The 26,612-nt window shown below is 42.7% G+C and overlaps 1 protein-coding gene across 1 annotated transcript in view; it reads left to right on the top strand.

Annotated features, from left to right (window-relative positions):
* ACTN2 (actinin alpha 2) overlaps positions 1-26,612 on the top strand; it is a 67,056-nt gene that overhangs the window by 11,079 nt on the left and 29,365 nt on the right. Inside the window, exons 2-7 of the mRNA XM_035008524.1 lie at positions 14,614-14,728; positions 15,626-15,745; positions 16,521-16,607; positions 20,662-20,749; positions 22,428-22,506; positions 25,932-26,013. Of these exons, the coding sequence (XP_034864415.1) occupies positions 14,614-14,728; positions 15,626-15,745; positions 16,521-16,607; positions 20,662-20,749; positions 22,428-22,506; positions 25,932-26,013 (571 nt within the window). The remainder of the gene's footprint in view (positions 1-14,613; positions 14,729-15,625; positions 15,746-16,520; positions 16,608-20,661; positions 20,750-22,427; positions 22,507-25,931; positions 26,014-26,612) is intronic.

The raw sequence follows: 26,612 nt of genomic DNA on the forward strand, positions 1-26,612 counted from the left end.
GCCCTGTTGGAACCAGCAGATGGGACTCCAAGAGGCAAGAGCACAGATTAGAGTCATCCTCTAGGATAGGCGTGATGTCTTAGTGGACAGCAATGCTCTCTAAGATTTGGGGTCCACAGAGATTCAGCCTAAACACTGTGACGTGGCAGTACCAAGGACTCCCTTTACTTTACATTAAAAAAAAAATCGCACTTTTCTGTTCTTTAACTTCCTATTATGGAAAGTTTCAAACATACACAGGAGCCGAGAGAATATAGAACATAGTGAATCCTTCTGAACCCAGCTGGTCAAGGAAAACCCAAGTTTCCTGGACAGTGAATGTCTGCTTCTCCCCTACCACCCCAGCTTTATTGAGGTATAATTGACAAATAATAAATTGTATATATTTCAAGTGTACAGAATGTTTTGATGTGTGCATACATCGTGAAATGGCCACCAGGGATGTCCACTTCTAAGAGGAAAAACGAAGTTTTTATGTTCAACAAGTGTTTCATTCCCTAAACACAATTTTGAAAGAAATCAGCATGAAGCAGAACTTCAAAGGAGGCCGGTTGTCGCCTTTCCCTCTCAGAGCACCTCTCTTTTCACCCCAAATCCCATGCTTCCTGCTACCCCTCTGGCCGTCTGGGCCTCCTCCCTCCTCTGCCCTGCTTGTACACCTCCCCTCGCCCCCGAATTTTCCTAAGGATTTCTCATGTTCTTAAAAATGAAAGGTTCCCAACACCTGCCTTTCCAGAGATCACCTGTATTTTAGAGGTGACCTTTCTAAGATGATAACCACCCATTGTCTACTTCCAGGAGGGACCCTCAGGGTAGATTTCTGGCTATCCATGAGAAGAGGATGGAAGTATGCGAAGCACTTTAGGCAAATTCAGAGCTTCCTCACATCCTGTGAAAATATGAATGGTTCACTGCTAGGAGTTTGATCCCATGTATGAAGTCAGTACTGATAGGGTATGTGCCGTGTGTAAGGAGTATCTCTCTCCTCCTGCTGCAGACTGATCTGATCAAGTGACCCTATAACCTCTTTCAGGGTTTTTGGTCTAGGTCTCTCTCCATTCCTATGACCACTGCTATCACTGCTTTGGACGGAGAGCTTGGATTTGAAACAGGAGGTGGGAAAAATGTCTGAGGATGCTGAATTTGATACTCGTACATCTTCATTTCCTCCACCACCCCCAGAGCACAGCCGGAGGAAGGAGAGAACAGACATTTAAAGGGTTCTTGGGGAAAGGTTATTTTTAGGGGCGGTCTTGCCAAGACTGCTTCCGGGGATTTTATTTAGACACAGATTGGGCCCCTGCCTGCTTACATGTGTGCATTTCTAGGGAGCCCTGGGAGTGATGGGGGGCTGCATACATGCTGCAGCTGTAGGCCACCTCATTCCTTGCAAAAATTCATTTTATTTTATTTATATTTTCCCCCCAGCTTTATTGAGCTGTAATTGTCATACAACATTGTGTAAATTTACGGTGTGCAATGTGTTGTTCATTTCTCCGGCCCTCTGTTGTTCATGAAAGGATATGAGGAGGCGGAGTGAGAGGTAGGGACTTTGCATCCACGTCGGCCCAGGATGGTCCCAGTTGTGGCTGGAAATTAGAAACTGCCTCTGCTTCGGCTCGCAGAAGTAATCCAGTTTAGACAATAACTCAATGGTCACTCTGTTCTGAGGACATACCCATGGCGACCTCAGAGAATGGTAAAATAATGTTGAGACCCAAATAATTTATGTATAGGTTAGTAATGCCTTTTCTCAAAGCACTTGCCCATTTCTGAACTTTAAAAAATTCAGGTATCGGTGAAGTGAGATTTCTTATAGTTTGGCAGATTTAAATACCAGAGTCTAGGTAGTAATTTCTGAATCTTTTAATTCACGAATCCTTTAGAAGACCACGCCTTGCAGAGAGCTGTGGGAGTGAGCTGTGTGTGTGGAGGGACGCAGGGCCACCGACCCCACTGGTGGGCCAGGTTCCCCTCTGAAATGCATGCTGCCACCTGCTTTTGGTATTTGATATGCTATCTATGTGGTTTTATAAATACTGTACAGGCTCCCACTTCAGACCGTTTGATAATATGTGTTCTGCTTCAAGGATGCTTATTTTGCACGTCTGAAAAATGAAGGGCTAACGTTATTTAAATATGCGGACCAGTCACCAGAGCCAAATCTCTGGCCTTGTTCTTCGGGCAGTTTAAGTCTGTCTTTTTTTTAAAAAAAATCAAATGTATATATATATATGTGTATATATATATACACACACATACATACATAGAGATATATGTATATGTATGTGTGTGTGTGTTCAGGCCCTTGGAAATCTGGGAGTGCAGTGGTGGTAAGTATATTTACTGTGTGATAAATTCACGTTTACTGTAAAGATTGCCCTCGTTTCTATACTCAGACACAGGTGGGCCTGTCAGTGTTGGGCTTTTAAGGACTTGGTAAGGAAGGAGGAAAAAGCCTGTCAGAAATACCTCATGTGTGACAGTGGGTTCTATTGCTGTAACTGGTATCTGGGTAACTGGATATTACAGACTCCAAAGGATTTCTATTCTGCGGTCCTAGAACTTGGACAGTGTGTACCTTCTCCATCAGGGTTTTGAAATGCGATGTCGAAATAGGGATTTTAATATGTGAAACTTTAAAAAATCCTGAAGCAGCACTTCGTTGATTAACTTCAGAAATCTGGGGTTGCTTAATTATATCCAATTTAAGTAGTCTTTCTTTTTTTTTTTCAGGGAGAAATGTGGAGGACTAATGAAGTAGAACTAGCTAACATAATTACAGATAACCAAGAAGACTAAAGAATCTAGGCTAACAAATTGTATATACTTTCCCGAGTTACTTTTTTAAGATACATTTTGCATCAGTCATACACATTCCCTACAGAAAATATGGATAAGAAATTCTTAAAAGTCACAATCTAGAGAAAACTGTGTTAACTTTTGGCCGTATTGTCTACTAGAACACTTTATGTTATGAAAGCATATGTTGATGAATTTTATATTCTAATATGTAATTATCTGAAATGTCTCAGGATATGAGGACTTCATTCTATATTTTTGTGACTACTCTCCACTCAGCACGAGTCCTAGGGAAGAACTTTTTGAAGGAGGAAATCCCTGCCTGGTTCCCTACAGTGTGGAGTGAGCAGGAACTTTGGGAATGCCCAGCTTCCCTGTTTTTACCCCTACTGTTAAACAGAGCTTTTACCATATGGAGAGGAAACCTGTAGACGTACCTGATTGGGGGGGGGGGGGGGGGGGGGCTATTCCTGACTTAGAACCGTGCTCTGGTCCAAAATACTAATGCACAGAATGTGGTGTGTTACAGAGAGCTGTCTCGTTCTAAATGAACGCTTTAATCCCTCTGTGTAGGCAGCCATTTATTTGGGTCCCTGAAAATAGTAACAGTATGGTGAACTTGAATTAAAGAATATTTATTTTGCTATCTGTGTCGTACAAGCTGCTTCCCCTGTTGCCGGGATGGGCCGAGGAGGGAAACATCAGTTGGCTTTTCTAAAGAAAATCTTGAATTCCTCCTCAAGAAGAGAATAATGAAAGTATAATCAACGTTTGCTGTTGCCTAAAACCAAGCAACAGTTGGGTCTGCCCTGTCACAGAGCCACATCTTGCTCATAATTACCCAGGCTCCAAGGGAACAAGTTATTTTGGGAAGCATAGCTCAGGATCAATCATATGTAAGGCTGTTTGTTGGGAGCCTTAAGTGCTTGCTTACCAGAAAGTCCTCAAAGGAATTCTCCACGTAGCTCGTGCCAGCTTGGGGGAGGCAGGTGTGACCCCACAGAACTCCCAGTCAGTGGCTAAGTCAGGCTCATGGCCTGGGGATTGCTCTAAGCTTGCATGACCAAGCACCCAGAGCACTTTCATGTGGTTCTTTGAGTTTACCACTTTTTTTTTTTTTTAAACCTTTTAGAGCAAAAATGACTGAGGCTTTGACTCTGAAGATATTTGGTTAGTTTAACATATGCTTCCAGCCGTAAAATAGTTTGGGAAGAATCTGTATATTTCTAACCTCCTTTTTTCCATGTAACAGTTAAAATGGAGAGTTTCATCAAGATCATTTGCTAACTGTCCTTTGGAAGAAAGAAAGCTATAGCTTTTTTTTTTTAAATAAAAGGCTTTTTAAAATAAGCTTTACAAATTTTTATATAAAAATTTTGTTTCAAGAAGTTTTTTAAAGATTTATCCATTTATTTGAGAGAGAGAGAGAGCAACATGGGTGGGGGGAGGGGCAGAGGGAGAGAATCTTTAAGCAGCCTCCCCGCTGAGCACAGAGCCCCATGGCTTGATCCCACGACCCATGAGATCATGACCTGAGCTGACGCCAAGAGTCAGACGTCTAACCGACGGAGCCACCCAGGCGCCCCTGTTTCAAGAATTTTAAAACACCCCTTGGAATGAAAGTAGAGGTAGCTTGAGTTGCAACTAACCCTGAGAATCAGCGGATCAGAAAAGGGTTTGATGTCCTTGCTGTGTTGCTTCACATGCCTTGCCGATAATAGAGACGAAGAGATGAGTAATTGCAGCTGAGAAATAAGAATCAGGAGTGTGGGACGCCTGGGTGGCTCAGTCGGTTATGCGTCTGCCTTCAGCTCAGGTCATCATCTCGGGGTCCTGGGATCGAGTCCCGCGTGGGGGAGCCTGCTTCTCCCTCTCCCACTCCCCCTGCTTGTGTTCCCTCTCTCGCTGTGTCTCTCTCTGTCAAATAAATAAAATCTTAAAAAAAAAAAAAAAGAATCAGGAGCATGAATAATAAGGACTCCTGTAAGTGGTGATAAAACGTTTGCGGGAAATTTTCTTGAGCAGGGAGGAAATTAACAGATGGAAATACTTTAGCTTCTAGATAAATGTAAGATCTATATGAAACAGAAAAGTGCTAAATAATTCAGCCCAAATCCAATATTATTTATGGTGATTCGTATAAGAGGGAACATGGGGACACGTATTAGACTTTAAATGGAGGCTTTGACATAGAAAAGGAATCCAGTAAGCTGAGACTTAGGACAGTTGTCATTTTCACAGGACAGGGGAAGCATTCTGTAACTTAAGATCAGCAAATGATAGACTTCAGTTAGTTCTGCGTATCATTCTTGTGTATCAGTTACTATTTGTCTTCACCGAAATCAGTAACATTTAGATCGGAATAATGAATATTTCAGCATATTTGCATGTTGACCTCTCTTTAGATCCTAAAGTATTAAAAGACAATTCTTACATAAAGGTAAAAATCATGACTCTCACACAAATATAAAAATGAACACATGCTAAAGATGTTATTTAACTCACTGGCAAAGAAAAAACTGGAGAGGAGTTGCAAGCAGTTTAAAAAAAAAAAAATCCAAAGAATAGGCACATTTATAGATTAGGAAGAGTTAAATGAATGTCCCTCTGGGAGGAAGGATTGTCTCTGTACCGAACAGAATGCATTTCTTCTCTATAGGCAAGAATTACTTGCACGGTTCTCCTTTATCTATGATTTATGAGTTGTGGAATAGCATGGAAGGCGTGCTGTAGACAATGATCAGGTTTCCCATTGAAGCCCAGACTTTTCCTTATATAAAGTAGCCTTACTAACTGTCATGACACCTTTCCATATTCCCTAACTTTGATCTGTCCCGTCCTTTCTGGAAGGTATGGAGGAGATTCCACATACCAGAGAGGCTGTCCCTCAAGCCGGAATCCGTCTGGGCTGGATTTGGCTTTGTTAAAAAACCTGAAGAGCATTTGTTTTTGTCTCCTGTTAGGCAGTCTTAGAGCTTTTAGCACCTTTCTTTATATATTCTTCACAGCCCAGGACCTAAATGGTAGCCCGTCTTCTGAGCCCGGTGACTGACGCCTAAAATTCAGGGTTCCAAATCCCTGATTAAAACCAGACACGGATAGAATAATCTTTTCAAGTGCTGGGAGAGACATCTTTAACCTACCCACTTAAAGAATCATCCATTAGCCGGATTCTATTTTTAGATGCCCTCAGCCGTGAGGTTGTCTTTTATTTTTCACAAGGTTTTTTTTCTTTTTTGGCAAGATTACAGAGTCTCTTTTAACATTTAAGGATTCTGTAGTTAAGTTTGACATGATAATTTTTTAAAACCTGGAACTTGAGCAGATAGAGATTTTTTTTTTTTTTAGCAGATACAGATTTTCAACTCCTCAGTCTTTTTTATATTGAAATTTCAGTCAAAAAAAAAAATTTGATTGCTATCTTCTTTACTCTGTCCCAGAAAGTCTGACAAATCAGATCCTATGCAACAGAGAGTCATTGAGCGTCACTATGTGCCAGGTACTGTCCAGAGCACAAAGCAAAGACCCCCCTTGCATCTGTCACTTTCACCAGTATTTTTGGGAGTGTACAAGTGGTGTCACATACCAGGTATTTCTTTTTTTTTTTAAGATTTTTTTTTTAAATTTATTATTTATTTGACAGAGAGAGACACAGTGAGAGAGGGAACACAAGCAGGGTAGTGGGAGAGGGAGAAGCAGGCTTCCCGCGGAGCAGGGAGCCCGATGTAGGGCTCGATCCCAGGACTCTGGGATCACAACCTGAGCCGAAGGCAGATGCTTAACCACTGAGCCACCCAGGCGCCCCACATACCAGGTATTTCTGACAGCATTTTTTTCCCCCACTTTCCTATCAAGTCCTTAAAGGACTCTAACAGTGACAGCAGCGCCCCTTGAGTTGTTCCTGGGCTCTCCTACCCCACAATTTGAGATTGCTAGGTACTCTAACTTTGGGTAGCCACCCCGAGCCCTGCTTGCTGGCAGAACTTGTTGGGCGTGAATCAACGGAAGAAGGCTACTTCTTTTTTTCCCCTCTTACTTGGTCTCGGAGTAATTAAGTTTGTATTTCTGAGTATCCCTGGAAGTCAAGTGAAAAGCAGTATTTTAGGGGCGCCTGGGTGGCTCAGTCGGTGAAGCGTCTGACTCTTGATTTCAGCTCAGGTCACGGTCTCAGGGCCGTGGGATCGAGCCCTGCGTCTGGCTCTGCGCTTGAAACGGAGTCTGCTTGTCCCTCTCCCTCTGCTCCTCCCCTGGTTCTCTCAATCTCTCTCTTTCAAGGAAAGAAAGCAAGAGAGAAAGAAAGAAAGAAATTCTTTTAAAAAAAGCCGTATTTGGGGGCGCCTGGGTGGCTCAGTTGGTTAAGCAACTGCCTTCGGCTCAGGTCATGATCCTGGAGTCCCGGGATCGAGTCCCGCATCGGGCTCCCTGCTCAGCGAGGAGCCTGCTTCTCCCTCTGACCCTCCCCCCTCTCATGTACTCTCTCTCATTCTCGCTCTCTCAAATAAATAAATAAATCTTAAAAAAAAAAAAAGCCGTATTTTGGTACTGTTGAGGTTCCAACTTATTTATGACTGCAATTGTCACCTTTTAAAGTATTGAAAATTTGAAGGGGTACTAGTTCTCTGTCTGTGGATACAGGTACGCCTGCTGGATGCTGGGTTCTTTAGGTGCCAGAACAGTGAGCAAGACAGGATCAGAGGCTACTGTGGTCCTAGAAACCAGTTATGGGGCTGTCATTTGCAATGGAATGTAATGGGATTTGCTTTTTTAACAAGAGTTAATTTTGAGGCTCTTTATACTTAGTGTATTTTGAACCAAGTCCTGATTCAAATGTAGCCCTTTATATTAACGGCCTCATGGAAATAAGTTTTTTAAAAAATGCAGGGACAAAATCTGTTTACTGCTATGGGCAAAAACTAATGCTTTGAACACCTTGTTCCTTGAGGAAGTTAAGATATGCTAATGATGGTCTTTGTTCTCTGAACAGTGGTGTGAGTACTTGGGGGAAATCAGGAAGAGATGAAGTCCTGGCATCTTTCTGGATTCGTGGATCCCAGACCTTCTCCTCTCCTTTTTCTGTCTGTACACTGTAACAGTTGATGAAATGTGCTAAGCAACAGCATGTTTGTGCTTAGTTATCGGAGGTGGAATATCTCTTACTCTCTAGTAGCCTTAAGTCGTGACTGTAGGCTATTTTTTCTATGTAGTGGTCTTATTCCCTTTTAATTTAAACCCCAAAGCAACTCAAGTTTCTTTAAATTGCCATCACCGACTGCTGTTCTTTTGTGTTTCTGTTGCATGTGTATTTGTTTTTTGTTTTTCTTTTTTTAAAGATTTTATTTATTTGAGAGCGAGAATGAGAGAGAGAGCATGAGAGGAGGGAGGATCAGAGAGAGAAGCAGACTCCCCGCTGAGCAGGGAGCCCCCTGCCATGTGGGACTCGGTCCTGGGACTCCAGGATCATGACCTGAGCTGAAGGCAGTCGCTTAACCGACTGAGTCACCCAGGTGCCCCGCATCTGTATTTGGGAAGTAGTTTGCATTCTCTTTCATTTATCATACATCACGGTCAGCTAGTTGAATTAGGTGCACAGTGCATTCCGTGGGGGAAGCAGCAAGTCACAGGGGAGAGGGGCTGACTCACCCACACCGGACTCTCAATGGGTCACAGAGCCAGGAATCAGGTTTTAGGGCCGCTGTGTTTCAGGGGGTGCTAAACTGAGCTGTCGCCTGCCGTGTTATCTAGCAGGATCTTGGAGACTCAGCAGAGATTTGTGGGCAGAGAACAAAAGGGCTGCCCACCGTGTAGTTAGATGCCTGGTTATACAACTCATGAGAACATGAGGGCTCCAGATGGACTTCCAAGACATCTTACAATTGGTTGCAACACACGCAGGATCCTTAGAATGGACACTTTGATGCTGACACACTTCTCTCTCTTTGGTTGAATTTTTAAAATGTCACGTGAGTAGTTGAGAGGTGTACCTGGGCACTTGGCAACCTTGAAGGTTTGGAATCTTTTTCCAGATCAGATGATTTAGGCTGACCAGTCATCACCGTGAGTGGCTTCTGGGTCCAGAGAACTTCCTTAAAGTTTTTACAAGATGGTTACGTGTCTGAATATTTAAACTTAAGGCCATGCTGCTATGGCCTCGTTATAAGGATCACCCAGTGCGCATCCTCACCTGGTGTGTGGACTGGGATCTCTCAGCTGAGGGGATTGTGAAGCTTTGTTGTGAACCAGAAAGTTCTGCTTCTGCCAGCTACGTGGGGCAGGAATTTCTGCCCTCTCTGTGCAGTGTCTCCTTCTTAAACCCTAAAGCTGAGATCACGTTTACTTCCGAGGAACAGCTCTGACCTCCTCTCCTGCCTTAATCGGAGAGTTTACAAACGGGGGCAGCTTTCTAGATGCTCCCCACCTCCTTACTTTTCAAATATTTTTTAAAAACCCAGGTAAGTGATTAGAAGGAATCTTGCCAGATTGGAAGTCTGTGAGGTGGAAAATAACACACCCTTAAAGTGATTCTTGTAAATAGCAAAATACATGGAGCATTTTTAGAAAATGAACTTAAACCACAGAGTGCTTTCTGCTAGTTCTACGCGAGAATGTGTTCAGAACCAACGTTATTACGTTGTTGTAATAGTAGTAGTGTTGGTCACACTAGTGTTGGTCAGCCAACTTTTATCATTGTTCTCCTCCTGATAATGATATCATTGTTCTCCTCCTGATAACCTTTTGAACTGGTTCCTAGAGTTGATCATAACAATTATTATCCCCCCTCCCTTTTTTTTTCTGTAGCTGGGAAAGTGTCAGGACATGAAGGACAAATAATTGCATGGTGTTCGAGTCAGAAATAGAATCTGAGTTCTGAGCCACAACTGCAGGCTGGACCGGGCTCGACCTCCCCGTCTCCTGGGGCCCGCTCGTCCCACCCCACAGGATGCAGGCCAGGATCGGCAAGGCGAGCCTCCTGATGCCTTCACTCACTGAGGAAAGCAAGCTGTAGGCAATCTCAAAATCACAGAACACTTTGACAGTGCCCCAAACCGTTTGGGACCTGACAGACAAGCTGTGTGATAATCGGTGGGCTTGAAAGCTGAGAGCTTCTTCAGAACTTCCTACCCGCCCCCCCCACCCCGAGCTTCATACTGTGGGCTCTGTCCGAATGTCCCAGCCCTCAGCAGGCCCCGTTCTCTTCCCTTCAGAAAAACCCCACAAGCTTTTCTGAGTACCCATTTTGGGAAATGGGATCTGAAATTAGTATTTTATGTCATTATTATCAGAGGAAAAGCTAGTGTAAAAAGTATAAAGGAAATTTATAGATGTTGTCTTGCCGTATTTTTGGTTTGAAGAAAACAGAATAGTAAGTTGAACAGATCGTCTTAGAGGAGACAGACCAGGCCTAGAACCTTATTTCTGAAAAGAATTAATAATTATCTGCTAGCATGAAATGAACTCGCGTTCAGACAACTGTGTCAGACACAAGATTGATTTTTTTTTTTTTTTTTGGTCTTTATCTGGGTAATAATCTCTTCCAGGTAGAGATATGAACTCATGTTATGTAAATCATTTTGATTAAAAGACCTTTCTTCCCTTCTCTCTGTGGAAAAGTCTACAATGTAGGCTGTTATGTCTATAGGCTTAATTAACTTAAAAAGAAACCAAAAGCAAATGGATATCATTCAGTAATAGGCTTATCTCAACATGTCAGTAAAGATACGGTACTTTCTTTGCCATTATGCACGCTGGGCTGATTGTCATAGAATTTAACTTTGAGAAAGACGATAGGCTCACAGTTTTTGTGGACTAGGGACTTTGCCAGTAGGTTCTTCAGGAAAGAAGGAATGGCCTGACCTGCCAGTGAACGAGACTAACACTTCTTGCTAATGCTACTCATGGGAAACTCCTTCCACTGGTATTATCAACCGCCATGTTTTGGGTGTTGAGGAACGTTTTCTGGGCCTCTAGATTGTGTTCAGGAATATAACAGAGGAGGGACTGAGGATAGTTTGAGTATCTTTCAGACTTCCTGCATGAAAACATAATACTACGAGCCATGGAAACACAGCCTTAATCTCTGGGCCCTTCTCCTTTGCACCCTGTTGTGTGCAGAGATTTTGTGCCACAGCCAAGGTGGGCCTCTATGGGCCCAGAGACCAATCTGCACCCGTAGGACCACCCATCCTGGCCAGTGCCTCCTGGGTTGTGATTCCTTACGTTTGGGGCAGAGATGCCGACATTTGTTCCTGTTGTCTGAGGAATATACATTTGGAGGCAGTGCCTTCCTCTGATTTTCCATCTTTTCTCCGTGTGTCTTGAACACCCTTTCCCTTCGTTTTCTCGTGAGCTTCTTTGGAAGGTGTTAAGAACCACAGATATCAGCCTTTCTCTTCTGGAGATTCAGATCTTCCTTAACTCACGTTGGGGTTATATCTGGATAACCCCATGGTAAGTTAAAAATATCTCAAGTTAAAAATACATTCACTGCACCTGGGTGGCTCAGTCGGTTAAGCAACTGCCTTCGGCTCAGGTCATGATTCTGGAGTCCTGGGATTGCGTCCCGCATCGGGCTCCCTGCTCAGCGGGGAGTCTGCTTCTCCCTCTCCCACTCCCCCTGCTTGTGTTCCCTCTCTTGCTGTCTCTCTCTGTCAAATAAATAAATGAAATCTTTTAAGAAAAAATACCATATGGGGGCACCTGGGTGGCTCAGTCGGTTAAGCGTCTGCCTTCAACTCAGGTCATGATCCCAGAGTCCTGGGATGGAGCCCTGCATCGGGCTCCCTGCTCCGCGGGAAGCCTGCTTCTCCCTCTCCCACTCCCACTACTTGTGTTCCCTCTCTCGCTGTCTCTCTCTGTGTCAAATAAATAAATAAAAATCTTCAAAAAAAAAAAAAAACTGTAAATAGAATGAAAGTTAAACATTCTGATAAAGCTTAAAATTCCTTTCCAGAGTGCACTGGCCTCTTTGCAAAGCTTTATCCCAGAGCTGGCGGGGGTTCTTTTTCACATTTAAGTTGGTTAGTTACCACCTTTATTGGCTCTTAGGAATGCTCATTAAAGATAGGGACACTTCATTAGACCCAACTAAGTAAACTGACCGTTTAGATTAAATCTGTTCTCCGGATTTGCACAAAGGAATTTACCTATGGTAATTTACCTATGGTAAATTACCTTCGTTGGGGGTATACCTATCAAAAGGTAGTATCAGATAGGCTTCCCCAGTGTTTCATAGCGAGGTCAGGATGCTTGCAGCTTTGGGGTTATATTCAGAAGTGTTTCTGCCACTTTTATTATTATGACACTTGGGACTTAAGTAACATGGTAAGAAGATAAGGTACTTTGCAGCAGCCGTAGTTGCTCATTTTTAAGTCGCATCTAAATAAAGGCAACTCTATAAATATTTTATGTCATTATATTTTTCTGTCAATTCCATTTTTAAAAATCACAACGTGTTTTCTTGTGCCTTTCCCAAAAGGTTGGGTGTATGATTAGTCTCAGTATTGTCAGTTAAAATAAAACAAAATAAAACCCAAACATGTTTAAAGTCGTTTTGCTTGTGGAAAATGGGGCCTAGGATGTGTTTTATTGAGAGGTAACTGTCTAGAAACAACCTCAATGTCTATCCACAGGGAGCTAGTTACATAAAGTATGGTGTATGCACTACAGTGGAATATTATGCGACCATAAAAAGGAATGATCTGTACTGATACGGAATGACCTCTAGGTTGTATTTTTTATGTGGGTAAAAAAAAAAAAATCCAGGTGCAGAACAATGTCTATATTCTGATATGGATTAAAGGACAAAAAAAAAAAAAAAAAAAGCAGTGTGTGTCTGTGTACTTACATATGTATCAGAGATCCTTGAAGAGATAACATGCAAAACTGAATGTTCCCTCTGGGGAACAGAACTAGGTACCTGGGAATAGGAAGACAGGGACACTTTTCATTTTATCCCCTTTTTGTGGCCCTTGAATTTTGAGCTAGGGAAATGGATCGCCTATTCAAAAAGTAAATAGATAAAACTAATATTGAAATAAATACATGATAGACTCTTCCTAACAATCTTAGCTTCAGATTCCAAAGTTTGGTTACCTAGGGCAGCACTGTCCCATCCAGCTTTCTGTGATGCTGGAATGTTCAGTATGGGCACCATCCAGCTCAGTAGCCACCAGCCCCCTGCAGCTTTTGAGCACTTGAAAGGTGGCTTATGCAACTGAGGAACTAGAATTTTTAATTTCCTTTCATTTTAGTTAATTTACACTTAAATAGCCACCCATGGCTAGTGGCTACCATATTGATTGGGGGTAGATCTAGAGTATATGGTTTCGAATATCTCTTCTGTTTTGAGCTGACTGAAGTTTAGAGGTGTTTTAGGAGAAATAATTATTCTTTTAGGGTCTCAGTAAAATGAATTTTTTAAGTCCAAGAAAATGCCTACATTCTTTTTGCCCTCGAGCTTAATGCCATTGCGTATTTGTTGAAATAAGTGACTGTTAGTTTTGAAAATCTTTATTATCCAGGAAAATCATTTTTATGGAAACAGTATCTTCTTGTGGTCTTGCATGGAAGCTGTCTGTTTTTTAGGGATTCATTTTCTCTTCTGTAACACAGACCCTATTTGCGTTTCTCCCCACAGAGTAACGTGCTGGGCACTTTGTTCTTGAGTCCCACAGCTGTTGTGACACAAGGGGACAGTTTGCATTCTTAGCCAGCAGCTGCCAGAGCCCTTCTAAAATGGTTTTGGCAGGAAATAATGCACAAGTGGAAACCAAGTTAAAAGTAGCTTGAAAAATAAACAGAATGACTTTGGATGCTGCTTAATACATAGTCCATCTTTCCACTGAAGATTGTCTTTGTGATTTGTTAACATGGCTAGACTGTGAGCCCTTCCATGGCTGGGCTGTATCTAATTGTCTTTGAAATCCAGGGTCTAGCCCAGGGCCTGGCATATGCCAGGAGGAGGTCATTATTACTATTATTATTAGCATTCTTTTTAATGATTGACTATACTGCAAATTTGTTTAATTAATTTAGTTACTAGCTTAACACTGTTGTGCATTCAGGATAAACTAAGATAATTAGTGGTTTTGGGTCCCTCCTCTCTTTTCCTATCTACGACACAACACCGCCCACCCTCTGCTCTGAAGTAAGACGTTATGAACATTATTTAAACATTATTTATTCAATCCATTCTGTAAGGAAGCTTACTTTTGTTGCATGCAGGGAATAAGCACACTCTCATTTAGTCCGTATCTCCTACAAAGTAGGAGGTTTTCAGAAGGTGAGGGCATAGGTGTGAATGTGGTACCTTTTTATTTTTTTATTTTTATTTATTTATTTTTTAAAGATTTTATTTATTTATTTGACAGAGAAAGACACAGCGAGAGAGGGAGCACAAGTAGGGGGAGTGGGAGAGGGAGAAGCAGGCTTCCCGCGGAGCAGGGAGCTCAATGCGGGGCTCGATCCCAGGACCCCGGGATCATGACCTGAGCCGAAGGCAGATGCTTAACGACTGAGCCACCCAGGTGCCCAATGTGGTACCTTTTTAAACCGAAGGCACAAATCCCTCAGGCTGGCATATCAAATAAATGATTTTTTGGAGGGGGGGAGGTTCTGAAAGGGGAAACTACTAAAATCTTACTGTAGGCCTCACGTCATTCTTTCCGCCAAAGTCTGCTTGCTCTAGAAGACCCCAGGAGCTCCAGCCTCTTAGACTCCCTGGAGTGTGTAGGATGTCAAGTGTTGTCTGCATGGGAGGGGGTGGGGTTGCCTGCTGATGGGGCTGTGCCAAGCAGTGTTTGGTTCTCGTTGCAGACCTTCACTGCCTGGTGTAATTCACACCTAAGGAAAGCTGGTACCCAGATTGAGAACATCGAGGAAGACTTCAGGAATGGCCTCAAGCTCATGCTGCTTTTGGAAGTCATTTCAGGTTGGTGTTAGACATTAAGTAGGTGTCCTAGCCCACCCTGCGCGTCCGTGCGTGAGCTCTAGCGATGCATCTATTTAGAGATAACTGCTTCAGAAGTTCCCTTTGACCCTGGCTGGGCCAGAACATGGCAGAGAACGCCTTTCCAAAGAGCAGTCTGTCTGGAGTTATTTTTCTGTTCTGAAAAAGGAGTAAATTCTGTTTAAAATTGACTTATTAAAATCATGTTTGCATCACCTGCCTCGAAACAAAATGAGAAAGAAAAAATGACCTATGCAGCTCCCCACCATGCTGCCGTCCCTGCTCTAAACTCAGCGAGTGCATCTCCCAGACATTGTCTTCCATGCAGAACGCCAGAATACATGTTGGCATAACTCTGAAAACATGAGCTCAGATCCCAGAGGGGTTATGTTTTGCCCTGAATTTCAGTTGGCTGGTTTAGACTTTGGATGAGAGAAGGGATCTCCCTTGAAGTGTGACTGGGAGGACGATGGCAAGTCTGCCCTGCTCCATATATCTTCATAATCAGCTATCTGTGATGAGCCCTGGCAGCCACCGCTGTGATTTGGACCAGGCTCTCCCGACTTCCTCTAATAGCTAGTCAGCAACTTCAAAGGCTCCCAGGATGCCAACCAGCCTTCCTCTATACCCCTTTGTAAGTTGGCCTGTAGACCCAACTGGATTCTCCCAGCAGATCTGAAAAGCATATGGGTCTGTGCTGGTCCATTGGTCTTGAAAGTTGTTTTGGTTATGGTCTCTCCATACTGTGGTTTACAGACACCAGAGACCCATCAGAAACGGTCACATTTAAGGAAGCGTGGACTCTGAATTTTGGCATCTCGATTCTGTGTCACGGGGTTATTTTCTCTGTGTCTACGCTATTCTTTCTCCATCCGACAGGGGAAAGACTGCCCAAACCTGACCGAGGAAAAATGCGGTTCCACAAAATTGCTAATGTTAACAAGGCCTTGGATTACATAGCCAGCAAAGGCGTGAAACTGGTGTCCATCGGGGCTGAAGGTAAATGAGGTGTAATAGGAATGACCCTGTCTGCTACATTGACCTCCCAGTGGAGGGTGGGTGGGCCTGCAACTGGGCAAATTCCTCCCACCACTTATGGTGCTTGCTTCATGTCAGGCTGTCTGCTAGGCTCTGGGGTACAGAGACGAGAAGAAGAAGTACCAGAAAGGGCAGACCAGGCTCTAGGATCATTTGTAAAAAATAGAGTCAAATATAATGCTGTCTTCTTCAGCCTGATAATTGGGATGAGAAAGAGCTTAACCTTCCTGGTGACTCTTAAGAAGAGCTAATTAGTAGGAGAGAAGTGACCTATTCATTCTCTGGGAGATTGGGAGCCCCACTGAGTTTGGCAGGAGCTGAGATGACTCTGCTTCTTTATACAGCTGAGTGCCATGACCTTGGCCCACCTGGGGAGCGCTGGAAGGATCATGGTGAAGATGAGCCTGTGTTCTCTGAACTTGATTACTTAGAACCTTGGCGCATCTAGTCCTTAAGCTTTGGGAACTCTTGGGTTGTTTTCAGTGATTATGCATTTGCAAGATACGTGCTTATTATTAACTCAGAATTCGTTTAAACCAGAGACATTTGGTTATGAATACTGTATAACTAGACACACTGCGACACTTATAAAAACATGAACTGGCCTTCCCATGTATATATCTATTTTCCAGTAGCTCTGAAGTCAGAACTTAGGGGAAACGTACAAGCTACAGGAAAAATTTATGCACTGGTTATGTTATCTTTACACAAATTTGTTGTTTTTTCTTTCCTAAAGAAATTGTGGATGGCAACGTGAAGATGACGCTGGGTATGATCTGGACCATCATCCTTCGCTTTGCTATTCAGGATATTTCAGTTGAAGGTAAAAGACCTGGTTGAAAATCTGATTGTATTAGGATACTTAGAGTAATTTGTAAATTGAATTTATAAAGTAGAATTTAAATAGGGCCCTGTAAAATTGAACAGTCATTTACATGATTTAATGAAAGATATGGGAGTTGGGTTTTCACAGGTTTTATATTTGTATGGGAAAGACCCCAGCAATACTGTTTCATTCATGGGGGTGGAATCATTTTGGAAAAGATGAGCACATGTTCAGAACAGAAGTCGCTTTTTAAAATGAGCATTTTCTGAGCTTTTAATTGCTTATTATACTCACAGGTTCCCAACTCTAACAGTTCTGTAGACTTGCCGTTGAAACATTTTTTTTTTCAGGTGCAAAAAACCCATCAGTTGAAATCTGAGTTCATTCATTCCTTCACCCTCCCTCCCTACCTTCCTTCTCTGTCTCTGTGTCTGTCTCTGTCTCTTTCTTTCTCTTAACAAAATCTCCATTGTTATTGTATCTTTTGGCCTCACAACTGTTCCGTTGCTATAATAGAGTCATAGTCCTTGGCACTGCCGCTGAAGATGAAAATCTATAGTCTTTTACGCCCACGGTACTCCTAAATATTTTGATGAATTCAGCACTGTTGAAAAGTGTCAAATTGACGTTCGTAGAATTAGCACTCTGCAATACTATTTGGCCCTCGAATCACAAAATGTATAGCTGCAGAACATATTTGAAGGCGGTCTGAATTGTCCAACCAGTCAGCATCCTGTACTTTCATCACCTAACAGGTAACCAGGTACCTGAACGGTGAGGGGTGGGGGCGTTGTTTATATTTCTGCCCAGGACAGAGTGCCCTCTGATGCAGGTCTTTGTAGGTGACGGTAGCTACTAATCAACCAGCAAACATTAAAAACCAGTAATTTACCTACTGTTGTACGGGATGGCATGAAGCCTAAGGTATTTACCCTTAAGGAATTTCTGACCCACTTAGATTATTTCCTTCTGGCTCCATTTGTGTCATCTAAAAATCCAAGGAAGATAGGATGATACTAAAATCTCAATAATTCAGCCTCAGAAATGACAGCCAGTTTGATTTAATAAACAGTCTGAATTTGAAAACTTTCATGCAATGTGCTTTTATTAAAGGACATTCATTTCATTCTAGTGAAAATAACAAGATGCTTCTTAAAAGTTCTTGCTTTATTAAAAAAGAGTAATTTGTAATAATTTTACCAATTTTATATGCTTCCAAATTTAAATATTTGAACAGTTGAGCCCCCCCTTAAAGAACAAATATTATTTTTTAAAAAATCTTATTCACACGATTGCATTTGCTAGACTAGTGAATCATTTTCCCACAAATATTACAGAGGTTGTTGCAGGGTTTTTCTGATTGGTTACAAATTTCACATTAGTGATAATATTAATTTAGAACTTACTTCTATTTGAAGTGTGGCTATGAGTGGTATTATCCATTATTCATTTTCCCTAAAGTGATTAATAATGTGTCCCAAATAAGATAATAAAATCACAATATTTTGTGAAATATCACAATAAAAAGATGTATTAATCTGCTTTTCAAAAGACTAAGAAATTGAACATTCAAAAGTGGGAATTTGATTAGCAAAGTCCCTAGATTTCTTCCAAGTTGATGTCTTTCAGGAGGTAGTTGGCTGACTTACTTTTTTAAAAAATTTTATTTATTGTTTTACTTTTTTGGAGTCATTTTTTAACAACCTCACTGAATTTCTGGAGGTCTATAGAAAGATGATCTTAGTTTATTTTAATGATGTGTAGCATGTGCAAAAAGACATTGTTATTATGATTGAATTCTTTGAAAAGCCAGTCTCTTTCCAGAGGATGATGGATTTCTTCCAGGAAATAAAATGAGAGATTAAATACACCTGCTAGTGAGGGTGGTCCCGATGTACGTGGATGGGGTTCCTTGGTGCATCCTATGGTATTTTGTGATGGAATGAAAAATGGCACTACGTATTTATAATGTGCTTTTCACACCATGATTTTGTGTGTGTCAAAAGGCCATGTTTCAGATTTAAGCTATCCTGGCAGGGAGTGGGGTATACCACAGCCAGGGACATAATAGGCCTGGTTAGGAAAACCTAACAATGGGCTTGGGGTGGGAGAGATTCCTTTTTGATTAGGTTAGCCAGTGAAATAAGGAGAAATTCCTTTTTGATTAGGTTAGCCATTGAAATAAGGAGAAAACTTCGACATTCATTGCCTCGGAGTATTCAGACATATCCAGACAGAAATTAGGTGAAACTCCGTGAGTGGCAAATTTAAACTTCAGTAGCAGTTACGAGATTGTATTGATCTGCTTTACTTCTGTTTGCCTTTCTAGCCGAAATTTCATTTAAACTTTGTAAAATACAGTGTGTTATTTCCTTCTGATGTACTTTTTCTTATTGGTTACATTGGTCGGGACCCCAAAGGCAGGCAGTATGGAGTTCCATTTTTCAACATTTTTACCAGTTAATATTTGAATAAAGTCTTAGAACTCTCTGTTGGTTTTCCCAATAAGATTTTCTAGAAAAGACATGAATAGGAGTCATTCAAATGATTCCTGTAGCACATGAAAAATTTGGGGAGTGTGTTTATTTCAACTGGGTTATGGGTCACAGGAAAGTCTGAACTAGAATGGGCAATTTAGATAAATAATTACAGAATGCTTTTTACAGAGAGGAAAAAAAAAATCAACTTTAAATCCTTACTAAAATGGAAGGCCAGGGCCCAATGTTAGTCAAGAGTCCACGTGTTTATAGGGGTTTTCTAAATTGTTAGCCCTTAAATACAGGCAGAATCCTAGATTTTGGGAGTGGTTTTGAGGAGCTGTTTGGATGCATGTAATTTTGGGTCCTCCAAGAAGCCAGTGCCAGGTGGGTGTTAGACGCTATCTTAGTTGGCTTGGGCTGTAACAAAATACCATAGACTGAGTGGCCCGACCAACAGAAATTTATTTTCTCATGGTTCTAGAGGCCGGAAGTCCAAGATCAGGGTGCCAGCATGGTCCATTTCTGCTAAGGACCTTCATGTTGGCTTGTAGATGGCCGCCTTCTTGCTCCATCCTGCAGGGCAGAGGGGGAGGAAGAACCCTCTTCTCAGAAGGGCTCTAATCCCATCAAGGGAGCCCCACCCTCATGACCTCATCTAACCCTAATTGCCTCCCAAAGCCTCCATCTCTAAATAAGGTCAGGGCTTTAACATAGGAATTGGGGGGGGGGGGGGGGGGGGAATACAAACATTTAGTCCAGGTCAGACATACCAGAGATACGTTGGAAGAAATGCCTATGAAGAACCGAAAATGGCCGAGAGAGAACCTTCAGTCCAGTGCACCTGGCCAACACTTGTATGGGAGAAGGAAAGGGAGGGCTGCGGGGAGAAGGGTCTGATGGGGAGCCCTTCAGCCTGGGCCGCTCTGAGGAGCTGCACACACGCAGGAATGGCCCAGCTCCCGTGGCCCTCCCTCCCTCAGTTGTGGGCTGGAGCAGCACGAGGAGGTATGGCCTCCGGGGAATGCAGGGCTGGATTCTGAGTGTAGCAGCTGGGACCTCTGTGGCCTGCCCTGCTCTACCCCGGGGGCCTGTTGTTGTTTCTACTTGATCAAAACTCAGGTGGCCAAACCTGAAACGTACTAATGAAAGCCTTTTGGTATTATAAAAATCACCGGGTAAGGGAATAAATCGGAGACACAGCGGCCTCTGTGAATTCCATTGACCTAAGACTATAAGAGAATCAAATGACAGGTTAGTGAGGTCATAAACTAGTGAGGAGGAGTAGTTTTTAAACGAAACTTTAAAAGAAAAATGATTCATTGCCAACATCCCTGCAGCCTGGGTTTATGTTTATGACGTCATAACTTGTGGTTGCTCTTGTGTTGGCCTTTTCAAGTCCCTTCCGTGTCATCAGCAGTCCGCCCCCGGGAGCAGGGTCCCAGCAGAGCTCATGAGAAGAGATGATGCATTTGGTGGTTGGTTCCCTGGGAGGTCTGTTTATCAGGTTCCCAGGCATTGTGTGCATTAAGTAGTATTTCCATGTGGACACTTTTTCTTGGCTGTCATTACAGAAACCTCTGCCAAAGAAGGTCTACTGCTCTGGTGTCAAAGGAAAACAGCTCCTTATAGAAATGTGAACATTCAGAACTTCCACACCAGGTGAGCAAGCTGGGCCCTGGGCTACTTAGATTCTCACTGGAGTCCTGGGAGGGCCATGGTTACATATGCCAGGGTCTTCCGGCTCCTGCCTGAGACGCGTTTTTACGTCTGCCATGGACCCGAGGCTGTAGCATCTCTGATGCCTGAGATCTCTCCGGGGAACATATCTGATTAAGACTTGAGGTGCTGGTAAAGCAGCGTAGTCCCGCTAAGCACCCGAACAGGCCTTCACAACTTGGGGGTGCAGGCATGCACCTCACCGTGGCCTTCCCCCGCTGCTGGGGGAAGCTGACAGGTGTGGCTTCTCAGCGAGCAGGATACTGAGGCAGAGTCTGTATGTCCCCCTGATGTACTGTCTCCACTCCGATGCCTCCCTCAGTGCTACCCGGACAGACCCTTCCTCAGCCAGCTTTGTATGCTGGGGTTCAAGAGAAGGAGGAAACTCATGTTTGTAACATGACAGGAACCTGCATGAATGAAACCTAAATATAATCTCAGAGCATGGTTTTACCACTGGCTCTGTCATTATCATTTGTGAGTAGAAGAGTTGCCTGTATTTTCACCCTTTATATGGTGGGTTACCCAGGAATTGAAATGGGTCCCCAGCCACCATGGATAATCAGAGCCGCAAGGAAAAATGGGGGAGGTTCTCCTAGATAGACAAATATTATTAGAGTGTCTACCAAGTGTCAGGCACTGAGCCAGGCCTTGAGCGTACAAAGGTGGGAAAGCCTGTCCCTACAAGATGCTGTCTTTAGGACAGGAGGAGCCTTGAAGGAGAAGGCGGGCCTTCTGCTAGTGTGAAAGTCAACTTGCCTCTCATTGACCTTCTTGCTTTTCCTCCTTGGGCCCAAGATTGGCCCAAGCACTTCAGCTGTGTAGCCCCTGGGGTTTCTTTCTTCCCCTGACCCTTTGGGGAGCAGAACTCCCACTCACAGCCCTCGGTGAACCCCTGGTCACCCGGAGTTGTCTAGAGAACAGTTAGCGCTCAAAGCCCGGAGTTGTCTAGAGAACAGTTAGCGCGAGCGTCTCCGGGGAAACAGACCAGGAAGGAAGGTCCTCCTTGCTGAGTCCCTCGGGTGCTGACATGTCTTTGCCTTTTTGAAAACATGTAAAGAACATTATGAAGGAAGACAGAGGAGTCCCTGGGAGCTGATAGTGACTTTTTAAGTGTACTAAGGAACTTGGGGAGAAGTGAGTCCTGGACATTTCAGGATAGACATCCTTGTGTATGGTTATTGGGCAGGCCCTGCAGGAGCGTCCACCTCGGAGACTGGGAGGAGAGAGGGAGGGGGGTGTCGGGACCAGAGGGCATTGACCAGGGAGGAGGGCAGAGGTGGAGCAGAGGGCCGTTGCTGGTTCTCGAGGCCCAGAACCAGACTGGGCCAGGAGACGGGGAGGAGTCCCGGGCAAGGATGGGCCTGAAGCTGTAGAGGAAGAGAAGCCCAGGGGACCCCAGGAAGACCCCAGGAAGAAGGCTGGTGTTCAAGGAAGGGACCGCAAGGTCACTGGGTCAGCTAGACGGGCAGGGACATGGGGCCTTTGGCGCATTAAGTCAGACAGAAGGACATGAGGGGCCATGCGTCCCAAATTGCAGGCCTACGTCTGACCAAGGGCAGATCCTTGCCTTGCTTTCTCTCCATTAACGGGTGTTCCTGTTCTTCTCGACCATGCGCAGCTGGAAGGATGGCCTCGGACTCTGTGCGCTCATCCACAGACACCGACCTGACCTCATTGACTACTCAAAGCTTAACAAGGTCATTCTGGGGGCCTGGCATGCTGTGTCCGCTCTGCCCCTCAGCATGTCGTCCTGAAAGTGAGCACATCAGCACTGAACTCACACAAACACGCAGGCTGCCACCAGCCGAGGCTCCCAGCTAGCCTTGCACGCAATGCAGATGGGAAAGACAGCCAGGAAAATACTTTGATTCATAATTAATTAATCACTAATATTAAATCGGGTGGGACAAGACCCAAAGCCAAGCCACCCTTTTGGCCCTTTAAATGAAGACACATTTGTCGGTTTGGCTTGATTTACTCTGAAGGTTTTTATTGATTTTACTTTCCCAGATTGTAAATATGAGAAAGGAAGCATATATGGGTTTTTGGGGGGGGGGGGAAGAAAGGTTCAAATACTCTAAGCCTTCTTTTTAAATTCCTTTTACCTTTTCTGAAGGATTTAGTTGCAGGCATTTTTACTCAGAACTGATTAACTTACTTCTCACACGAGGGACATTTTATCATTATCTTGCGATCGAGAGAAGATATTCGTTGTAGCTTTAGAAAAGAGTGTTTGAGAGCGCTTGACTGGCTCAGTTGGAAGAGTGTGCGACTCTTGATCTCAGGGTTGTGAGTTCGAGCCCCACATTGGGTGGAGAGATTACTTCAAAATAAAATCTTTTTTAAAAAAACTTTTTTTAAAAAGAAAAGGGTTTTTGTTATTAATTTTGGTTTTGCTCTCTTTAGAAAATTCAACTGACGACATTTTTGTTCTCTCCTTTTAAGCTTAAGCTTTAATGCACTTAAGTTTCAAATAGTCTCAGAACTCTTTCTTTAGAAAAGTAGTTTAAAAATGTAATCTGTGACAGAGAAAAGAAGTCCATGCCCCTTCTCAGCCTTGTGGCAGACATCTGTGCTGTAAAGATTTAGGACTAAAGGCATTGCCTGCCCCGAAAACATTGCCACAGGTGGTGGTTAGGGCACAGATCCTTCTAGTTGCTGGTGTGCTCAGTTGTCTGCTCACTGGAGTTGCCGTGTTGTGTGGAATCTGTCCCCGCATGCCACTCTCCCCTGTGTGCTCTGCATGGTCATTGGAAGAGGTCACTTTTGCCCCCTTTTTAGTTGTCACCTGCTCATTGCCTCTCTGCTGGCCCGTCTCCGATGACTGCAGGGGAGCTCATGGAGAAGTGACTTGTAGGGAAAGATGAATCCTACAGTTCCATAACAGAAGGTTGCCCAAGGTCCTCAACTTTTCAAAGCCCATATTCTCTTATTCTGGAGTTATTTTGATGTTTCAAACATGGAGACAGTGTATATTTTTTCAGTGCATCTCTGTCTCATTTGCAAAATGAAGGGATTGTTCTAGATCGAAGCAGTTTCATTAGCAGGTTAGAATGGTCAGGTTTTTTTTAGAAATGGTCAACAGACCATTGGCTATCGAAGATGAGCGAAAAATGATAGTAATGAGCAGTAGCAGTTAATACTTACATAGTTCTAGATTAGACTTTTATAAGTAAATACACGTGTTTTTTATATATGTACATATATATTCATAAGTATGTGACACATATATCACACATATTTATATATGTCTATTAGTACATGTTCTAATATGTATGTTACACATACATTTATTTTTTAAAGATTTTATTTATTTATTTGAGAGAGGGAGAGAGTGAGAGAGCACGAGATGGGGGAGGGTCAGAGGGAGAAGCAGACTCCCCGCTGAGCAGGGAGCCCGATGCGGGACTCGATCCCGGGACTCCAGGATCATGACCTGAGCTGAAGGCAGTCGCTTAACCAACTGAGCCACCCAGGCGCCCTACACATACATATTATTATGTGTATGTTACATATACATGCACATTCATTCAGTCTTCACAGTGCACAGTGAAATATAATGCACTGATGAAGTAGGTACTGTATTTATCCCAGTTTCACAGATGAAGGAAGTATAGAATTCAGCAATCTGCCCAACGTCACATGGCCAGTAGCTGAGGCAAGAAAATATTTCACTGTCATATTTTCTCTCTCTCAGTTATGGTATAAATGAGATAGTGTTCACAGAGTCTCAGAATCAATCTATTTTTAACGCTGAAATTTTTCTTATATATTTAAAACAAAAAGAAACTTGGTAATTTGGCTTTATAAACATATGTATAAAATACACAGGTAAGACTTATGTTATAATATGGCTTCTTTTAATGATATGATTATATGCTTTGTTAAAACATTTACTTGAAAAAAATGTTTTGCCTGAAATGTATACTCTATGAGGCCAGGAAACTTACTTGGGTTTCTTCATTGAGCCTCGTGAGTGTGTTTTTAAAGTCTGCCCTTTAAAATTACTTCAGCCTAGGGGCGCCTGGGTGGCTCAGTTGTTGGGCGTCTGCCTTCGGCTCAGGTCATGATCCTGGGGCCCTGGGATCAAGCCCTGCATCGGTCTCCCTGCTCAGCGGGAAGCCTGCTTCTCCCTCTCCCACTCCCCCTGCTTGTGTTCCCTCTCTCACTGTGACTGTCTCTGTCAAATAAATAAATAAAATCTTTAAAAAAAAAATTATTTCAGCCTATTCAAATGTACTCATTGTAAAGCATTGCAGTTTCTACAATGTTTAAGTGGCTTTGATGTTAAAATTCATTAAAGCCATCCCTGAACTAACACTAGTTTTCAGTTTGATTTTCTATCTTAACTACCCCCATCCCATTTCAGGTTTGTAATGATGTCTTAAGTGGATCAAAACAAGTCTTTAAATTTTTCGGTGTTTCAGTTATACACCTCTGGTTAAATCTATTTTGTTATATTATATAATATATATGTAAATATATATATTTAACCAATTTCACAGTGAAGATGAACATAATCTTAAGAACAAAAATTTTCTCACAGTTTTCATTAACAATTTCAGTCTTTGGCATCCTAGAAGCATAATTTTTGCATCTTGTGACCTTCTTTGGGGATCCAGAAGTTTCACCAACTAGCATGTTTCCTTCTCTTTACCCCTCAGCTTATATTTATATTTAAAACAAAAGCATTGTACTAAGTATTCTCTGTGATCACCTTCCAGATCTGGAAAATGTCTGTTTCATGATTTCTTCTGCAATCATTTAAAGGTTGTTATCAATAGAGTTGAAAATCAGCTCGGAGTATTCGGAGTGTTCTTTCCAGCCCATGAGAAAAGATCTGACAGCTTTTCTCCTGTCTGCAAAACAGTTGTCCTCTTAAACCTTGGGCTCACATTTTGTGATTTGGAGTGTGCATGCATTGTGTGGGGTTCGTATCATTTTTGGTGTTTCTCTAAATGTTTGAAGCGACTGGAAAAAGATAAGAAGGAAGATTACTTACACTGTGGTGGTTATGTGCTTGGAGAGGTCTCCTTCTAAAAGTGAGGAGTGTAAAACACATTACTCATAATTCCTGTTCAAAAGATATATTCAAACACTTGCTCTGCTGTTTTTCATGCAGGATGACCCAATAGGAAATATTAACCTGGCCATGGAAATTGCAGAGAAGCACCTGGATATTCCCAAAATGCTGGATGCTGAAGGTGAGAGGAAAATTATGTTTACTGACCTACATAAAGTCTGTGGCCTAGTCATGCAGTGGCCGTGCAGTGGGGATTTATAAAACTTTGTAGCAAAGTTATATCTGATGTACTTAGGAATCTGAAGAAGTTTCTGTCATTGGCTGCAGGAGTGTGAAGAGCATTTCATTTGCAGCTCGTTCATGAATTCTTTTTAAAAATCCTGCTCAAAACCACACCAGCAAAACTATAGTGAAAGAATTTGGTAAAAGGTTCAGCTTTGGCAAAGAAACAGAATGCTTTAGTTTGTGATCTGCAAAGAAAAACTTACTATTTTTATTTTTGTAACAACACGCTGTTATTTTTCTTACCACATGGAGACAGGCTTAGCAAATAAATCTTCTTGTGAAGTGCTCAGGACTCCACAAGGAAAAACATCCTTCCTTCCAACCAGAAGTTAGAGAATCGGAATAGAGAATATGGAACATTTAGGCGTCCATGTACCTCTCAAACTTCCACGTTTCATTTTGGGTCTAAATTAAATTTAGTTTAGTTAGCTCTGAAAGAACGTCTAAGTATTTTGCAGCTGAGCATCACTCATGCTGGGGACTAGTTTTAAATAA

The sequence above is a fragment of the Mirounga leonina genome, unplaced genomic scaffold (assembly GCF_011800145.1).
Source record: "Mirounga leonina isolate KUSES-001 unplaced genomic scaffold, KU_Mleo_1.0 Mir_152, whole genome shotgun sequence".
Lineage (NCBI taxonomy): Eukaryota > Metazoa > Chordata > Mammalia > Carnivora > Phocidae > Mirounga > Mirounga leonina.